Source organism: Salarias fasciatus, chromosome 11, assembly GCF_902148845.1.
Source record: "Salarias fasciatus chromosome 11, fSalaFa1.1, whole genome shotgun sequence".
NCBI classification, from domain to species: Eukaryota; Metazoa; Chordata; class Actinopteri; order Blenniiformes; family Blenniidae; genus Salarias; species Salarias fasciatus.
This window is the reverse complement of record NC_043755.1, coordinates 18,213,515-18,228,137: the sequence shown is the minus strand read 5'-3', so window position 1 is coordinate 18,228,137 and position 14,623 is coordinate 18,213,515. Positions and strand designations below refer to the sequence as shown.

The 14,623-nt window shown below is 44.5% G+C and overlaps 1 protein-coding gene across 2 annotated transcripts in view; it reads left to right on the top strand.

Moving 5' to 3' along the window:
- zfpm2a (zinc finger protein, FOG family member 2a) overlaps positions 1 to 14,623 on the top strand; it is a 122,988-nt gene that overhangs the window by 45,889 nt on the left and 62,476 nt on the right. For both annotated transcript variants that reach the window (XM_030101919.1, XM_030101918.1), the window contains exon 4: positions 11,954 to 12,078. In XM_030101919.1, the coding sequence (XP_029957779.1) occupies positions 11,954 to 12,078 (125 nt within the window). The remainder of the gene's footprint in view (positions 1 to 11,953; positions 12,079 to 14,623) is intronic.

Here is a 14,623-nt window from a genome sequence, read left to right as displayed (position 1 = left end):
TTTCGCAAAGCTTTTGTCACCGGAAATGTAGCTTGGGAGCGGTATGAAAGGTTTGATAGTGTACTGTCTCGACAGAATCATAAGACGAGGGTGTCGCAGCTGTCTCCACTGATACCTAAGCGTTTTAAGTAGACTTATAGACACACTTGACTGTTATATCAGCAAACTGAAAACTTTCAGTGCAGGCTTTCATTCAAGGTTTTATTTTTTTTTTTCTCCCTCCCTTCCTTCGTCTTGTAATCAAGAAATTTGGACGTGCATCATGGCAATTCTCCCGCAGAAAAGGAAGGTTTTATCTCGCTCCTCCAGGGGTTTATTCAAAGTCTTCTGACAAGTCTCACAAAACATGAATGACACTGAGATTGCTGATACTGATGATGAAAGTCCATCATCAGCTTCCCTGTGAGTTCTGGGGCCATGAGTGATGTAAAATTAAATTGCAATCAAAGTGCTGTGTGTAAACATTGTCTGCCTTTTTTCCAAATACATTTATTTCTTAAGAGATGGTTGATGAAGGCTTTATACTGTATGCATCACCTGTGTGCAGAGAAAAACACCTACCCCCCACCACCGCCGCCACCACACACACACACACACACACACACACACACACACACACACAGACACAGTGCACAATGTGTGATTATAATGATGAAATATGCAACAAGAGATTAGACAAATCACTGTACTCCTGCTGCATCGCCTTGATGCAAATTTAGTCACTGATCCGCTATACTAAGAGGCTTTATGAGGGAACTTCATGGTTGTTAGTTATATAATCTAAAATAGGGCAAAATGCAATCACAGTTCTTATCATCTGAGGAAGATGTCACTATATTCAGTTCTAGTTTTGTGTGGATACGGAGGACGTGGCACACTGAGAATGCCCTTAATAAGATAATTCACTTCCAACCATTTTGTCCGCTTCTCAACCGAATTTATGTCCACTTACAATGCCGTCCTTTTTTTCTTTCTTTTCCGATTACTATTTCACGTCTGCACAAAGTGCAGAGAATTCAGCAGAATAGGGGAAAAAAAGATCTATTGCTGAATATGACTGTCTTAAAGCGCGGCTGGTGGCGCTGCTTCTGCCCCCCGGGGACTCGACACCCATCGTGCCTTTCTTTAGCTCTCTGAATGTGTTTGTTCTGCAATGCTTACCCTCCCAGGCGCTGCAGCTGCACACGTTTTCTCCGAGAGGTATCATTGTAATTGGTTGAATATTTGATGTGTGTATTTAGCATTAACATGGAGACACTTGTACAAGCTGCGCTAGCGGGACGTAACGCTGGGTAAACTGTGGGGTGCTCAACTGAAACTTACTCGCACGTGGAATTGCTCATTTTCTTTTGGCTCTTTTTTAAACACAACTGTTGTTTGAGCAACTTTTTTGGGGGCTATTTTTCATGCATGAGTTCGCATTCTGCAAAAAAAAAAAAAAAGAAAGAAAGAAAGAAAGTGGAGTCGCCAGTGTGCTTGTTTCATATTCATGTCTGGAATTTTACTTTCATTCACTTTGGTGTCATCACAAATGTGTTTAACCAGTTTGACTCAGTCCAAACGCTCTCTCTTTCACACACACACACGCACACACACGCACACACACACACACACACACACACACACACACACACACACACTGGCCATCACACTGATAGGTATTGATATCAGAGCACTGCCCCTGTCTGTGCCGGCCCCCCGTCGGTGATGAACAGCTGGGTCTCCAGCTTGGCCCCCGCTGGTCACACCAATTCCTCCCATCTATTGTTTTCTTTTTTTTTTTTTTCCTTTTTTTTTTTCCACCCTTTTTGTCTGTTTCGGGGTTGATGAGGAGGGGGGGGGTGGGCCTGCTTGTCAAGTGAATTAAAATAGCAAATAATAGTAATAATAATGATACTGAAAAGTTAATAAAAAATGGCATGTTCCTCCCTGATTGTGCGAGTGTTGTGGTATTCAATTATGCAATTTTCATTGGCATATTAATCATCTTTTCAACAAACAAGCCGCCGTTAATTAAAGCAAAGCATGGATAAAGACGTGTTGCCGGATCATCACTCCGTTTATCACCGCGCGCAGACCCGCAGTTAAGTAAATTCAGGCTGTGAGATGAATTTCAATGGTCTCCCCGTTTCTTGCTCTCTGTGTTTGTGTGTGTGTGTGTGTGTGTGTGCGCGTGTGTGTGTGCGGAGTTAACCGTTTGTTTATGCGCGTTGCGTCGGAGGTGGGGTTTGTGACGTTTCATGTCGGCATGCGTGTGGGAAATTGATTTTTTTTTTTTTTTTTTTTTTGGAAAGACCATCATGTAACCAACCAGCAGTTGTGAATGAGTTTAATTGTTTCAAACAGACCTTGGGTTCCTGCGCTGGGCGGTTCTTTTCATCTCTCTTCCCCACCTCGTTCCCCTGCACAGATTTCAATGTAAAATTCTCTTTGATTTCGGCCACTACTGCTAAGATTAGTCAGACTGACTCACTGAATGGATTCATATTCGCCCCCCCCCCCCCCCCCCCCTCGCCTCTCACTGTCCACACTGGGTGTGCAGGAGAGGCCAGAGGAAGTGTATGACATCTCTGTACACACAGGACGCCTCCTGCCCAGACTCCTTGTCTCTTTTCTCTGGCTTCCTGTGCCTTGCTCATTGGTGGGAGAGGATGGAGATTATTCAGGATCTGGTAAGATATGGGCTCCCTCTCTAATCATAGTTCGCTGCCTCTACTGTCATTCAGTCACTAAATAGAAGCAGGAGTGTGGGGTGGGGGGGGGGGTGGGGGGGGGGGCGTCTTGGTAGCGGGAGCAGCCAGACAGACATGCGAGTGCTTGAGTTCCGCCAGCAGGAAAAAAAAGAAGTGGAAGGCATCTGTAGACACGTCGCCTGTCCCTGTCCCTCATTGTGGAGCAACTTTATCAGCGCCAGCCGCTCACCCACTTGCTAAACTGGAGGGCCAGTCGCCTCTTAACTTAAACATAAGATCTTTGTGGTTTGAAGCACTCGGCTGCTCTGCGCCCCAATGTGGATCTGAAAGGCGAACACGACTCCGGTGTCGCCGCCGTCTCCCCATCACAAAATCGCACCTCATGGAAAAAACTTGTTTGTGCTGCGTTAGCTCGAATCTAAATGCACTCAAACAGACTGTTGCACTGGAGGAAGATCCACCCCCCCCCCCCCCCCCCCCCTCCACAATCCCTCTTCCTCCTCTCCCGCCACCGCCATCACCTCAAAAGAAAAAAGACAGATGATGGAGAGAGGGAGAGGGAGAGTGGGAGAGAGATGGAGATGAAGAAAGAGGAGGAGGAGTGAGAGAGAAGGAAAGAGAGGGGGAGAGAAAAGTCAAAAACCTTCACATAACAATGCCGGAGAAAAATCAGAACATTTTCCACCGAAAGATGGGCCATTTCCAAATCCTTGTGCCCTATCAGACAAATTAAAGTAAATCAAGCATGAAATGAAGCAGAAGAGCCCGGAGATAAGGCTCCTTTAAGTCGTTTACAGATTAGGACAGAGAGAGAGAGAGGGAGAGAGAGAGAGGGAGAGAGAGGGAGAGAGGTGCATCTGGTCTCTGGCAGTGAAGGAGGCTAGTTTCTCATTTCACAATAGCAGCCTGTGTATAGGATTACTCTCCCCTGTCACCGACATGAGGAGCAGTGGGGGAATAGCCATCCACGAAATGTCTCTAAACATGTCCCCCCCCCCTCCACCTCCAGAAATGTTCCGAACCCCCCCCCCCCCCCCCCCCCCAAAAAAAAAAAACCTCTCAGCAGTGGCAGAGATGTGACACCCGATAAGTGCAGGTGTTACAGGAGGCGTCTGACCCGCCGTATCGCCGTGATTTGTTTGTCAGTTCATTCTCCTCTTCACCTTTTCTTATGCTCAAGTGGCTTCATCACCGCGCGGCTTAAAGATTCAAATGAACGGCGGATTGGCCGCGCGGCGTCACGTGACTGTACGGCTGTCAGCTCCTATGCACGCCTTGAGATCAGGTCTTTTGGGGGGGGGGGGGGGTGGAGGAGGGAGGGAAGAGGCGGCGCCGGTGCCGCTGGTGGAGGGTATATTGTACAAATGATTCGCCGAACTGTTTTAATGTTGCATCGCTCTGTAAACTGGGGTGTTTAGTATGTACGTGGCACTTCTATTTTCTGTCTTACATCAACAGATTAATTGCTGTTTTATTTTAGCACTCGCAAAATAATCAAAACATAATTATGGAGCTAGTTGCTCATGAAGGAATGATATTTTAGAGCGTTCACACACACACACACACACACACACACACACACACAGGAAGGCAGACACACACTCCCATCTCATTCATGCATGCACAAAAACAACCCCCCTCTCCATCTCCGCTCTCACACACACACACACACACACGCTTACTCTCACACACACCAAAGCACCCACACAAGCCAAGGGTGCGCTGCTCTTTGATGCCGCCCGTCGAGCCCTCGCCGGATTTTGTTTCACTCCTTTGGTGTATCTTTTCTGGGAGCGATGAGAGGTGGGCCCCGGCTCCGGCGCGCGGCCCCGCTTCCGAAAGCGACGAAAGCCGGCCCCCGTCGCCGGATAGCTGCTCTCCGACGCCGCGACCTTGACCTTCCCGGCCCAAGTCTTAGGTTTAGCTCCTTTATCGCTCTATCTGCAGGCATTTAAAAATACTCCTGAAACTCAATGATTTAACCCGCTTTTACGCTGTTCACATCAAAACTGGATGAAAAAAAAAAAAAAAAAAAAAAAGCTTAATCCATCTTATCTGTTGACTGTCAAACTGCTCCGGCTAAAACCTACTCACAAAAGACAACTAGGTCACCCAGGAAAAAAAGAAAAAAAAAAAAAAAACAGAATTCCCTCTTACCCAGGGGAAGTTGCTGGCTGGTAATTGACTTGGGAGGAGATTCAGGAACACTTTAAAATAGTCTCCTCCTGAATTAGCCGCAGAATATCAAGGTAGAAAGGCTCACTCGTGATCATTCCTTTAAAGTTATTTGTTTCAGTATATCAACGCAGTCAGAATTATCAATATGTATCGATATTTATTGAAAATACAGCTTTGTTTAGCTAAATTCATGACCAAAGTGAACTAACACAGCAGCGACTTCTCTCTGCGGCTGAACTCCGAGTCTTGTTATCCATCTGTCTGGGCTGCATGCATTCCCCGCGCACATGCCATCAATTACTCATTCAGCCTGACACACTCAGGTAGAGTAATGTCCCTTTGATGGTTCAGAAATTTTAAAGAAAAACATTTAAAATAATCAGATTCCAGCGGGAGTGGTGTGTGTCCTCTAGATGTTGTCGGCGATAGGGGCCATATCTCTGTGTGAGGACAGTCATTCTTTAAGTTTTGCTGTCTCCGTTTACATGCTATCAATTGAAATTGCCGTGCTTTCTCCAAAGATGGATGTCTCGGAGATGGTTGTCAGCCTGCCGGCTGCTAACTTTGTCGGGCTTTTGATGAGACGGAGTTGTTGACAGCTGGTATATTTCAATTGTTCAATGACACCAAACAACGGTCTCCATGCTGATAATGTACCGCGGGCCTGAAGTTATTGCCTCTGAGCGTGTGCTGCAGTGCATATACTTAGCTTTCTCTTTGCTTTATATTGTGGATATCTTCAATAAAGTTGTTTTGTTTTTGTTTTTTTTTTAATCGGAAGGGCTTTGATTCGGTTACTCGAATGTCTTATTGAAATAATTTACTTCTTAATATACATGTTATAACTCTTCACAGTGCTTTCTCCCAATTGGGTTTAAAGGCACACCATCTAAGCTTTTGTCCGATTGCAAATCAACATTACCTTTAAGAACAAACTGAATTACAGTTTTCAGTCTTGATGTCAACTCAAACACAAGTTTGTAATGTGCTGCTTATTTATATCTCTAACATTGATCTTCGATTGCTTCAGAATGACTTGCAGTTCAGGTTTTCACCATGAGGTGGTGTATTGAGTTGCCTGTATGAGCAGCTAGTACAGCATATAGTGTGAAGCTCCTGAATAAAATACAAATTATAAACAGGTGTAAGCATGGACCCACTGAACTTAATCAAGAACACTGCTACTAAAACTAGAAACACACTAAACATCTTAATTCCAGCAGAAGTATGATTTACTCATTTCTATGTAATCACCTTTCAATCTAACAATTTGGGAAGGTTCTGTTTTCTTTTCCGTTGCAACATCATGAGGTACGGACGGGTTGGTCAACATGCAGGTTCAGTATCAGCAGTAAATTAAAGACATTTTTCATTTTTGTTTTAAATCCCATCACATCTCATGTTTGTAGCAATCGATTTTTAACAGTACTCCACACAATAGTTTGTTCAGTGACAGGAGGCAAAGAGTCTTCCTTCCAGACACCCTCCTCAGTCTCCCCCATCAGCGCTCCCCCAGCCCTCCATGCCCCTCCACGCCCTCTCAGCCCAGTCCGTGTGGAGTGTCACTGCTAAAATGCCCTAATCCCTTTGGCTTGTTTAACTCTTTCCCCTAAAGCCGCCCGCTGCCTGAAAACAAGCCTGACCTGAAGGGCTGACCCCCCCCCCCCCACTATGAGCCCCCACCAGTGCCACCTCCCCATGTGGCTAAACTAATGTGGTTGCCTGGAAACTTACTCTCCAGCAAATGGCCTCTCTGGGTCTGCCCTGCTGTTGTGGGCCGAAAGCAGCGGCGTGTGGAAGGGTTAGGAGGGGGGGGGGCGAGGTGGCGCTGCTGGCAGTGGGGGTCCTCCGCTGTATTAAAACAAGTGCCTTTCTCAAAGATAATAGTGTGGGCTGTGGGTTATAAATGATGCATTTTGCACACTAGGACCCGATAATAGCGGTTTGGGCGGGAGGGGGAGAAAGTTCATCGCTCTCTTATCAAAGCTCTGTGACATTTCTCCTTCAGCTGTAAAATTTCATATCACATATCTGCTTTAAAGATGTGGCACCTTTTGTTGAACCGATACAGTGCATTCCATTTCACCCCATATGCCTCCCTCATGGTATATTAATTTATAGCCCATTTGCGGGCTCTATAACACGGCCTATCAGCGGAGATGACTGGGATTCAGTAGGACATCTTTGAATTGCCACGCACAGGTTATTGAACTTTGAGCAGCAGTCATTTATTTGCTTTGATTCAAAGGCACTGCTTGATATCAAGAGGGATCGTCCGCCGTGTGAAGCTCAAGCACATTTTCCCTCTTGTCTCTACTCCGTCGCTCTTGTTTTCCTCCAGCATCTGCCCTTGCTGTTAATACACTAACAATGACTGGATAAAGGTGAAGTAAACCATAAGCCCGTTCAGTGATCAGAGGATTTTTTTTTTTTTTTTTTTTTTTTTTTTTTTGTGCTGCAGGCAATTTCTTCTCCTTGAACTTGGTTCTTTGAACTAGTTAGAGAAGTTAAATTCCTGTTGAAAAGAGCTCGAGCAGATCCATCGCTCTAACAAATGTTAATCGTCAGTACCGAGTTGATGATGTCGTTTGTCTTCTTTGACTATTAGCAGAGACCTTCCTCCAGGCCAGAAATTACATTGGGAAAATTCGGATCTACACTTTAAATGCATTAATAGAAACATTTGCAAATGGGCGGAATATATCAAGGACTTTTAAAGCATTATGGGATGGAACACTTTAGTTGAGTCTTGCCATCTTCAATCCAGTAAAAACCGTTTGAGCCTGGTATAATTTTATGTGAAAAGACTCAAGCCAAAAGGAAATGACCATGAAATTAAAGACACAAAATCGAATTCATTGGTTATGTTAATGCAGAGTTTGGCTGCTGGGTTATAGTTTGGTTGGATTTCACCTTAAGATGGTATTTGATGGGTCCCTGTACTGTTGCTTTCCAACGCGGCTCCTCTTCATCCCTGATAATCAGCTTTGTGTGGATTCTACATGTTCTCCCTGAGCCTCACTGTGTCAAATGAACATTACAGTCAAAATAAACTAAATAGAGCAAATACTACATAACAGCTAGCTTGATTAAGCTACCTATTGCATATCTGAGAATGATCGGTTCTGAAATATTGACATGTACAAGTGCAGATTTTGGTCATTTTCAAAATGTAGCAATTTTACATGGCAGCATATAAGCACCAGCTAGCAATATAAACTGGTGTTTTCCTCTTGGACTCAGCATTTTGCTTTTAACGTGACAGTTTTAGATCACAATTGCCTCTTTGTTAACCTTTTGATGCAAAAAAAAAAACTGACACTGGGTTTGAATGTACCAAACCACAAACATGCTATTTAAGTTTTATTGACTTTGCCATTTGTATTGCAGCATTTAAAAAAAAAAAGAGGGAAATTAAATGTTAAAGGATTCCTAAAAGGTATTTTTTACGCCTAATAATATTATTGAAAAGTAGACAGAAGTATTTCACCTCTGTCTGTCCGTCATTGGTCCACACCCATTAATTCTTTAAATCATAGCAGGCTGGCATCCTGCCACTAAGAAACTCATTAGCATTCAGTCGTATGCCACTGAAGAGAGAGAGAGAGCGAGAGAGAGAGAGAGACTTCCCTATTTCTGTGCACCATAACAGAAAAGAAAGACAGGACACGCATGCACACATTAAAAAAAAAAAAAAAAAAAAAAAAAAAAGAAACAAACAGATGCCAGCGTGGAGCATCTTGGGTGCTATCTGAGGAGGATCTCTCCACACAAAGGGACATTCATTGGTCTGCCAAGTATCTGTGGAGTGCAGGAACAGACCCTAGAGTCTAGCGACAGATGATGATCTTATCGAGGGAGGGGTGGGGGTAGGTGGTGGTGGTATTGGGAGGGGGTAGGTGGTGGTTTGGGGGGGCTGGTAGTAGAGGGGTGAAGGTGGTGGAGAGGTTCTGGTTGGGTTTCAGGGGAGTGGGTACAGCTCTCGAGCCACATCGTGGGATCACGTTTTGCCAAGAGTGTGGCATTCTGAGGACTGGATGATGAGAGGAACACAGGCGCCGGGTTTTTGTTAAATCTCCTAATAGCCCATTATGAGCTTTCCTTTTACTTCTGTCTGCTGTTTGCAGTTTTACGGGTTAAACACTGTGACTTCTGCATTTGTTCAGAATTTATTTGTAATGAGTATAGGTAATAGAGTTGGGATTTGGGGGCTTGTAAAGAATTGAATTATCACTGTGACATAAAGACTTTTTGCAGCCGTAATTACAAAAATTGTCAGCAGCTCAGTTGATAACAGACCACATCTGTCAGTATATATATTTTTGCAGTGTTCATAAACCTGTAAAATGCTCATAGTGAACATACAGCCAGCCCATGAAGGGAACTCATTATTCATCCACGGGTGTTTTTGTGGAGATCTTCCACTAGTATCTGCAACAGATGTGACAAGCCATCTGTGAGCCAAGGTCCTCAGGCAACATTTGGTGTGAGATGCACACAACTGGCACCTAAACATGGCGGACCACAAACCACACAAATTGAATCATACCCTCTTCACCCCCCCCCCCTTCCTCTCACTCTCGCACCGACGCTACCCGGTACCCGCTTTTTCCGGCCCAGTCGTCCCACCCACAGGAGAAAGAAACGGCGAAGGGAACCAGAGCCGGGCTGGCTGGGGATGGCTTGAGTTGTGTGTCAAACGGGGCTAAACAGGAACTTGCATCCAAGCGGTTAAAGGCCGTGGGTCTTATCTGAGGACAAACAGAATGCATCAAGCGGTGGCTGTTGCTCTCAGTGATGACGACCAGCTGTGCACCAATGTTTAATTATTTCTCTGTAATGAGCTTACCCACCTTCCACTGCAGCACCAGGAAGACAGCATGCAACAGCAGGGAGGGAAGGGAGGGAAGCAGAGAGAAGGGGGGGTGAGATAACGCCGGTCCAGATTATGTTATTTTTCTGGTCTGTTCCAAAACTCCTTGCTCCAAACAATGAATGCACCTTCCGCGCATGTGTTGGGTTTTTTTTTTTTTTTTTTTTTCGGATATTTTTCCATCTGAATGTAACAAAGGTGAGGCTTTACAAGTGAATTTTTATTATGGGTGACATTTAGCTCCATATTGTCGCAGGAGTGACCACCATTGATGAGTATATGATCAGCAAGGTGTCATTTGTAGCAGGTGGCAACATCAACCCGACGGTTCAATCATGTTTATGCATGCTAAGCGGCACATAAGCACACATCTCCATAGCAGCACAACGGGCGAGCACAATGGCGTGCGGCAGATACACGGTTGATATTTACAGAGTAGAACAGGGCTGAATAGGTCATTATACCACACATGCATCAGAAAGTTCAGTGATCACTTCAGTCCATTCAGCGTGAACCGAATGCCCCGAGTACCTTTTACCCACATGCATTAACAAACGGGTTAAAAGACACAGTGTCAGAGACACATGTAGAGTTTTGTTTGTATAATAATGCAGTACATTACAACAATATACATTTAGAGGGTTTGCTTTTAAATTTAAGCAACATTTTACACCAATAGCACCGAATCATATCAGAATGGTAGCACTTTTTTATAAGGAATATCACCAGTTGATCAGACAGCAGTCACATTGAACCTTGATCAGGACAGAATGCTTTGGTTTGGTTCAGTTTAGCCAACAGAAGTACTTTGTTAGGTGAAGGAAGAGGTCATTTGTTGACCGACCATTTTATTACTCGCTTGAAAATCATGATGAACGTGCGTCTGTTCATCAGATCTACTGGAAAATGTTCACAACAGAGTGACTGGACTGAGCGCTGAGGCCCTGCTGCAAAAAATTAAAAAAAAAAACTTGATCAGCTATTATCAACTAAAATGCTTTTAGACGTTGAAACCACAGTATGTGATGTACATAATATAAACTCGGTCTGTAGCTCTGGCCTGCATGTATGCTAAATTGAGCATTCATGTTCTTTTTGTCCTCTGAGTAGATCATTTTCAATATAGCCATTTTTTATGTATTCGGACAACAGTCAGCATTCTCAACCAACACTCAGACATAACACTGATTTTCCTTCCAGTCATGATTACGATGACCACTAGGGGGCAGGCTATAAACAATCAGGTGGTGGGGGTGATAGGGTGAGGGGGTGAGGGGGTTGTTTGTTTTTATACAAAGACAGCCGTGACCTAAACTGCTGCTCTGTGGCTGAAACACACCTTTGACCCTCCGGTGTCCACAGCAGTCAGATCTATTCCAGCTCTCACATGAGTCAGACATGATAAAAGTTCATCTTTTCCGAGTTAGAGGAACTTCATGTGTCCAGAATGTTTATAAAACCAGATGTAATTTGTTGTTACAGATGTTTGAATCATCAGATTTCCCCTAGCAAGATTTCTTGGTGTTGTCAAGGCAACCAGTCGGAAATGTACTGTTAAGAGCTGCATACTTTCCCTCTGTGACACACACACACACACACACACACACACACACACACACACACACACACACACACACACTAGGGAAACATCCTCCTCTGTAAACTATGTCACAGCCTGCCACAAAGTTTATCATAACTATTTGATTAATCACCGTCCCGAAAAAGTACACTGAATCTAAGAGATAAGATAGGCAGGGGTGTCGGGGAGGTGAGCACCGGTAGTACTAACAGTGCTATCCGGTTCCACTGTTAATTAACTGGAGCTCTGCGCGGCACTAACAAGGGCCCTGCCTTCCTGGAACAACAGAAATAGGCCTGCCACTAGCTGCTCCCGCCAGCCAGTGAGTCTGCAGTGTCTCACATGGATTATCTCCCCGCAAGACACCTTTCAAGGAAGGTTAGCGCACCGTGCGTCTGAGGAACACCATCAGATGGATGCTCGCTTGATTTGCTGATCCAGTTTGAAAATGCTTGGCTGTTAGCTTCACTATTTGCTAAGGTGCAATAATGAGATTGCAGATGCAGGCCTGAGGTAAACGGGACAATAAATGAATGTCGCTGTGATTTGATGTGGAACTTGCGTGCTATATTAAGCAATATGGCTGACTCTTTTTGGTTCTCGTGTTTTTTTTTCTTCTTCTTCTTTCAGGAGAGCTGGATGCGTTCCTTAAAGATGGCGAGCGTCGGATCCACAGTCGGCAGCAGCTCCCTGTAGGGACAACTTGGGGTCCCTTTGAAGGGAAGATCGAGATGAGCACCGACAACACAACACTGGTACGTCCACGGCCTGGTCAGCTACATCAGGAGCTGCTTTCTGAATGTATGAAAGGTAGCCTTCAAACACTGCAGCTTGAAAGACGGTTGTTGGGGGGGGAAAAAAAGAGGAGGAAAACTACTAAAATGTCAACATCGTGTACAATCTACACAGTATGTAATAAAAGTGTTATTTAAGGTGTTATTTAAAAGCAGATCCAGGCTCAGCCAAGCAAATAGGATCAGACAGCTTGTTCCAGAGTCTTAACAGAAAACAATTAGTCAGCCGTGCCCTTTAACCTCGACTCTGCAACGACAAAGAGGCTATTTGTCGAGGATCTCAGGTAACATGAAGCCAGAACGAACATTTTGATGAAGGAAATGCTATGTGCTTGACTTTAAACCCCAGAATTAAAATTCCAACTGAGCTACTGATCAAGACGGGTGAAAAGAGCATGAAGCAATAATGGAAAATGAGAGCAATTATTAAAGAAGTCCTAAAAAAAAAAGGGAGGGGTGGGGGGGGGGGGGGGGGGGGGTGGGGGGGGTTATTCCATTATTACTGAAAGTAAGCAATGCTCATAAGTTGTTCCAAACTACATTTTAAATGAACATATAGTCGATGTTCGTGTTTCTTGCGAGTTTCAATCAATCCCATACATGAAAATAACGTCACTCATTAGCGTATCAGACGACTTAATGTGAAGGTATGCAGTCAGTGTATCAGAAATAACTAGGTATTCAAACAACTGGCAGATACCTATTTATTTAAAAGTCGCAATTTTGCCGTCAACAGCTTCCAACTGCTTTGTAAAACATTAATAATTTAACTATTGTTTTTCCGGGTTCATTTCACTTAGATCTCTGTGTTTGGTCAAGCTTCGCCTTCAGCGGCCAATCCAACATGATTACTAGAAATTCCTACATCTAACGACCATATTAATGTCAACTCCCCCGATAGTCAGATCTATTGAGGTGGCTCTTTCGGGATCCGACGCTTTGAAGTGCATCTGTTTTAACCATTCAATCTGCATATTTTATGACAAAACATTTTTAATTGGTGGATTTGGGGCTCGGTCCAGGCTTCAATTGAATGAAGTCACAATCCATTATTTTTGATGTTACACTGCGCGCCGCCGCTTTATATCTCTTGTTTCAAAGATCCCAGCAGACGCCGGTGTTGACCTGCTGCTCTGCTGGAGTGACAAGCCCTCCATGGGTTTGATATCCCATTCTGCATTTGGATTAATTAAGAAATTCCTATTAACCAGCCTCACATTTATCCCTTTAAGAAACATAAGGGAAAGTCCAGGAGGATTTTAGATTCAGAGGCCACCCCCCCCACCTCTTCCCCAGTTTTTGCCAGATTCCTTAAATGCGCAACTTTATTAAATCATTTTCTGAACAGTTCTGAGTGTTTTTTAAGCTCCCCTCATGGTTTTGAAGTCATCAGTGGCTTTAAATAACTCGCGCCGTATTATAGCCATGAAATACGGCTTCTCTCAGGGCAAAGCCAGTTATCCTTGGGTGGAAAAGTGATTTGACAGAGCAACACCTCAAGTCGCCTTCCACGGTAACACACTCCATATATTTCTCTGGCCATCGCTGCATGGGTTTCTCTGAAAGATGTCCAAAACCAGCCTTCAGCTGTCCCTCTAATGACCCCTCGGGCTCACCAGGCAACGTCACAAAAAAACCGCCTCCTCCAGTATCTTGAGTGAGTTGCTAACTTCACAAATCCAAACAAGATGCACAAAGTGATTGTTGCTGTTGTGATAAGTTCTTAACTAAGTGCCCTCTGAGGAATTCATCACTGCTTTCCAGATCCTCCTCAGATTTTCTTGCTTTTTTCTTTCTTTCTTTCTTTTTTTTGTTTTAAGTGAGCAGGTGCTGGTCATCACCTGTAATAGGCCGTGGAGGGGTTACAGAATATGCCAAGCCTCCCTCGCAATTAAAAGCAAAGGAAGACGCTCTGGCATATTGCCTTTAAGGATCTCATGTGTGTCTATTCTCATGAGGGCCCTTTCTGTGCTTTGCTTCGTGCCCTCTTCCTCTCCTATGTTCCATCTCTCAAACAGGGTACTGGCTGTTAGCAGCTTCTCACTATCTCTCATTAAAGGCTAGGTCGACCTCACTGGCATGTTTTTGTTTTAGCGAGCCTCCTTGTAGGGTTCAGTGAAACTTTTTTAGCGCGATTCTTCGATGCCGAATGAGTCCGAAACTCAGAAATTCTCGTACTCCGCGTATCACGAGGGAATCGTCTCATTTGCGGCAGCGTTGTCTTATCGGCTCTTTCATTTAATCAAGCCTCCAGTCGTGGAGCTGCTGCCTTGTTAAACATGCAGCCATTGGCAACGTCCCTAACAAAGTGCCGCGTTTATCTCAGGTATTTCGGTGGGAGGCGAGGGAGGCGCGCAAATCTTCAAGCGCTGACACATCAGGACAGGAACGAACCCTGATGTCTCACCTGGAGGGGGAGAAGAGAGAGAGAGAGAAAAAAAAAAAGTTGAAACAACAAATGCGAGCGTGAGGAGAGAAAAAAGCCCGGCTGGGCGCATGTCAGGGC